Genomic DNA, 5,684 nt, shown 5'->3' on the forward strand with positions numbered 1-5,684 from the left:
CCATGATCTTCCCAGGCACGGAGGTGAAGAAACTAGTGTAAGTGAAGCTTGGCTTGCTTTTCACTAAGTAGGTTACCTTTCACAATTTTTCTATCAAGCATCACATTTGGGGTCTTTCTCAGTAAATGACTTTTATTTTCATAACTTAAGCTTACCAGCCAGGAGCCTCTTGTCATAAGGCTCATGAGTGCCGGAGATCTGCTTACTGCTACAGCTGACAGCGCTGTCAAGCCAATGCTTCCCGCAAAGTACATGTAGGTAGAATGAATTCTGTCTTTCACGTACTGTGGCCAAATACTGAAAAATAAGCAGTTACACATAGCCATGTGGTTACCAGTATCAGAATGAAGACTAAAAAACTGACAGTCAAGCTGTTAAATATATTCATAGCTATAGATATAAGGGAGGCTTCATAATAATGGTGTGGTCTAGAAACTTCTGCCATGAGTTTTCTTGCTACTCTAATGTAATGTAACGTAACTCTCTGGAAACACTATAAATCACAAATAATGCTAATTATAGTTCAATTTTAAGTAAGAAGAATAATGAATGCTTTTTAACTATGGAAAAACAGAGAATGGGGTATATATAAAAAAACAGATTTAAGGAAAAATGTATACAGAATGTGTACGGGGCACTAAGTAGCCTGCTGAGCAGCTCCCAAATTGCTGAGTCACAGTGCACATGATTATCTTACATCACAAGACACAAACGTCATTTCGAGAGCTCTAACAACAGCAATGGACCTAGGCACGAATGAGAGTGTTCACAGTGTGATTTAGTCACACCATGGACAGGAAGCTTTCCACCCAAATGTAAACATAGTGCGTGCACTCTCCCATTTTACTCTTTTGACCCATTACTTCAAGGTTCATGGAGAAAAAAAGCTGTATCAATGAAAAGCTTCTCATAGATACAACTACAAGCACTCAATATGATGCGGATGGTCACTTCCAAACATAAAGTAAAGCAAAACGTCTCCAGCACTCTCTTCTCCCAAGCCCATGCTTATCACTAACCACCTTTTAAGTCTAAGCAACTATACAGTTTTGCCATCAGTCAGGTTTTTGTTGGCCAAAATGCAATACACCAAAGTTTTAAGCAAAATGTCCATGAGAGTAGGGCTTATGGCAAGATAAGTAGTGTGTTCAGAGACACTGTTTCCAACATGCTGTATTAAAATTTAATGAACAGTTTCACAAGATCACCAGACAAAGCAGTCCAACAACGTGTTTTACAAAACACCACTCTTCATAAATTATCTGTAGCACATCTCATAAGACATTTATATATTCTTCACAAAAAAAATTTGAAATTTAGCAAAACAAAGGAACTAACTTAAGTCAAAATCCATTTAAGCTTGGGTAATTTAAATTTTGCTTTCAGTTACATGCTTTAAAATCCCACAGAGACAGAGACAAGGGCTTTCTCTTCAGAGCTTAAAAAAATGTAAGCTAAGTGTACACTGCATGATACCAGCTAAAGAAGAGATGGATATAAAGAGGAGGAAGATCCACTGAACGTACTCTTCACTTAAAACAACAAGCCATCTTACTTACACAGCTCTTTCAATAGCTCCAATCTCACTGGACATGCCCATTCCATAGTAACAGAGGGCCCCCAAGCCAACAGCAGCCCCTCCAGCAACAATAAATTTCCCTAGGCGATCAGCTGTATAAAGAAAAAAAAAAATCCACACTCTCATGAATGCTTTTTCTTGGATAGTTAATAACATCCTCACATGAGTTTTGTTGTATCTGCAATAGCTGATTCATGTTAGTCTTCTTTCTTAAAGCTTCACTTAACTTCAAGTCACTGCATGGCCTGTTCTCAATGAGCTACATGTGAAAAACTGTAGATTCAGAGTACTGCAAAAATCAATAATAAAATATTGTTATAACTGAAGACCTGCTAAGATCAAATACCCTCAGTTGTATAACTCTAAGACTACGCTTTTTCCTAACGCATTATAGCCAAGACATTATCTAGCCAATCTACATACGTTCCATTTGTGAATTCAATGCTATTATAGGATATTTACAAGTCTGTTCTGCTCAACACTACTATCAAAAAACCACTTTGTAATCCACTGAAATTATGATCCACACTAGATGTACTAGCAAGCATAGCAGGCCGATGCCTTACATAACTGTAGTACCAGAAACTTTTTTTTTTTGCAAATTGTACACGCCATAGAAAAATCCTTCCTTTAAACAGTATACAAAGTAGATGCAACAAAGCAATTGTTAGCGCATTTTTAAACATCTGCAACCAAGTATCCACCAAGAAGCAACTATTTCTTATTTAATAGTTCTCAAGAGCAGCTTAGAGACAACAAGAATTTTCTCTATATTGTGACATACTTGCGTCTTTAAACTCTACAAGGTTAAGACAAGCAGATAAACTGTCTCCAGTTGTCTTAGGGAAATCACTAAGCAAGCTTACACATGAAACAATATTCTCAGCCTCTTTAATGGCGTGAAGGAAACTGACTTCTTTAAGGAAGTTTTAAGTTAAGCTTCAAAGACTCTCAGTATTTAAAGCAGAGCTACTCTACCTTTAAGTGCTGTTTCTGCAGATGGCTCAAATGCAGCTTCTTTAATTTCCTGGCCAATTTTTCCACGCCTTACACCGGTTCTTACTCTTGTGGCATAGCACTGTTAGATTCAGAAATAGCATAAAAAAGATACAATTAAATAAAATATAAGACGTTGCTTATCTATTTATTTGCTACACTTAAAATTGCTACACAGTGTCTTATTTATCTATGCTTTCCTCCCAAAAACATGAAGCAACTGTGTTCAAGGAAAACTGAGTGTTAGAGCCTAGGAAGCTTTGGGAATAACATTTACACATTCTAGAAGCACAGAACCAATGCAGTGAACTTCCGAAGCTGAAGTTTTCAGCTTGTATTTCTTTTGCTCTAGTCTCACTGTACTAAAAAGGCCATAAGGCTTTTTTTAATGTAAAAACATACTCTTATTTTTTTTATTTTGTTAAAAAAAATAAATTATTTTGATATGTAAAAACTTTCTCTCTGTAAAACACTTTTAACCTAAAAAAAATATTATTGCACAATACTTAGACTTTACAGACTCTAAATTTGGAAAAGCAGCATGGATTCTTTACTTTCAACTCCAGCCTTGATTTAGAGACAAAACCTTGAATTAAGGCCTATAAACTTAAGACTTTTAAGGCTTACAATCTCCAGATAAATAGGGCATGCTGTTCAAAGTCTTAGTAAACTGCAAAAGCAACACAGAATAAACTTGAATCTAAGTTCAGACACAATTTTTGAAGTTTCCTTACCCTTTTTTCCTGGAATTTCTAAAATGTTATACAGGCACCTAAGCAACCCAGGGCTCACTCAAACCTGTGAGCTTGTTTTAGCACTAAAACCTGAAATCTGCAAGTATTGTTATCATAAATAAAATGAAATTCAGGAAGTTAACCGTAGCACTTCAGTTTTGTTGTGCCCAACACAGTAATCAAGTAGCACTCACCACAGAAACAAAACCACCACAAAAAAAACCCCAAGCCAAGAAAACACACACAAAAAGCCCCAACACACCTACAAACCTAGGATGCTTAGAACAGTGTTCTATACTTAAGAGGAAAACACAAAGGAGGTGAAGAATTTGCCACTGGCACTTTCACCAAGGTAATGACAAAAAAGCAATGCCTCCTAACAGTTGTGAATTACCTGGGCAGAAAGCAAAAATGAAAGATCGTCTCTCAATGAAAAATAAACAGGCAGTGTCTCAGGATAATGACAGTTAAGTTTTTAATTTAAAATTGCTTGTTAGACCCATAATAGTACTGCCATAGTTCAGAAATTTCTCTAACCTGGGCTACAGCTCTAAACACATATTGGGACTACAGTCTTTGAAAAGTTTTTACTTTAATAAGTTTCCCCTCAGAAATAGGGAGCTAGGAGAAAGTCAGGCAAGAATTTCTGTTCCTCCAACCTTACATAGTAATGCTTGTCCATCACTATGTCCTTTAAGTTCACTTTTTCAGTAATTTCAATGGGGAAATAGTAATTGAAACAGAAGATGTTATTTCGATTGCTCTTAAAACCCCTCTTTTTTGATTGAGTAACACTCTTCAGTAAATTAGAGCAGGTACCTCAGACAAGCACAAGGCTTGTGACCATTCAAAACAGGTAGGCCAGGCAAAACGATGCTTTTGGAAAAACATTTCAGTAGTCAGAACCATTAGAAAGAGAATTACCTTACCTGGTTAGGTTGCCACAGCTTGTATGCCTTTATATTGGAGTTCCTCAAAGCTGGGGAAGCCTGAGTAATGGTGGGACGGACAGTCTGGCATGATAACGCCCTCAGGCATACCAGCCTTGCAGCCAGCATGGTTGCTTACAGAGTTTAATACACTGTGTTCCTGCAAGTGCACAAGAAAATATACTTTAGTATTGTGTTACGTGGTTTTCAGACAACAAGGTTCACTTACTACTTATTCTCAACCACACTATAGCCTGTAACAGAAATAGTATTATCACTAGAGTACTACAGTAAGAGCTAGAACCTTCTTAAATATGCAGTTTATCTATGTTTGTCTCCCATTTCCAGCAGAGACTTATCCCTCACAACTTACTGAAAACAGGAGGATGTACCACTCTTCATATGTGTGAAGATCCTTTAGGTACTTATGTTTGAGTTACTTTGGCAACTAACTTTCATTTTGAGACATAACACTGCATGAGTGTTCTGCCCTCTAAACAGATGTTCAAAGAGATACTCCAAAGAGTATGAAGTTACATGAACTTCAGCTAGGTATAAACCCAAATGAGTAAACAGCATAACATACGTGCTGGAAAAAGTTTTAGAGAGGTTTTAAGCTGTCCTTTGAAGAATTAATTAGCTTTACGGACACAGCATTCAGTCAAGGTCACAGCCCAGAACACAAGTTCAGGTCATCTTGTGCAATTTTGGCCAGAAAATGATGCCACTCACAGGTAAATTGACAGCAAAAACAGACATCAGCCTGTGTATGCTATAGGTCATATTAAAGCTGCTAGTTTACTTCCATGAATAGTGCAGACGCTACACATAAAAAACCCCCAAGTCCTCGTAGTTACACATACTTTAATTATGCCTGTATACCACCTCAGATATCCCAAGACACCCAACTGATAATACACTTTTTCAAACAACTGCTCATAGCTCACGTTTATAATATAATAATTTAAGAACACTCTAAATAAAGGTATTTTATTTAGTGAAATGAGTACCCACAGCATTGGACAGCTATCACTAACCACAAAGAAGTAAAAGTGAGAAAAATCTTGCTGCTAAGAAAAGCCTCTTTACTTTGAAGCTCAATTATGAAATCCCGCTTTTACAAGAAGCAGCACTTTCAGAGAGACAGCCTGCTTCTACCACTAAACCCCACTCTTCCACTGGGATGATACAGTTTGCAGCAACTTACAGTGGCAACTCTGTGATTTTGATTTTTATTTTTTTGAAAACTGGTATTTGAAGCAAGACCAGTTCGAGCATTAGATCAAGAACAACGACTGTAGTGTTGAAAAAGAAAACAAAACACCATCAATATTCCAGCATATGAACTGGCAAATACAAGGAAACACCGCGAGGTCACTGCTGCACGCAAGCATGAGGAAACCCATCCCAGTCCAAGCCAGGGCGGCGAGAAGCACCCACAGGGGT

General features: G+C 37.4%; 1 protein-coding gene across 1 annotated transcript; it reads right to left on the reverse strand.

The window, feature by feature from the left end:
- Positions 1-76: 76 nt before the first annotated feature.
- On the reverse strand, positions 77-4,410 carry LOC104460067 (growth hormone-inducible transmembrane protein-like; the record flags this gene model as incomplete). The annotated part of the gene is made up of 4 exons (XM_010080947.1): positions 4,239-4,410; positions 2,558-2,657; positions 1,560-1,671; positions 77-297 (listed from the first exon to the last, which is right to left on the reverse strand). Coding segments are annotated over exons 1-4 (562 nt in total), but the record flags the coding sequence as incomplete, so codon positions are not given.
- Positions 4,411-5,684: the final 1,274 nt, after the last annotated feature.

This window comes from Pterocles gutturalis, unplaced genomic scaffold (assembly GCF_000699245.1).
Source record: "Pterocles gutturalis isolate BGI_N339 unplaced genomic scaffold, ASM69924v1 scaffold52404, whole genome shotgun sequence".
Classification (NCBI taxonomy): Eukaryota; Metazoa; Chordata; class Aves; order Pterocliformes; family Pteroclidae; genus Pterocles; species Pterocles gutturalis.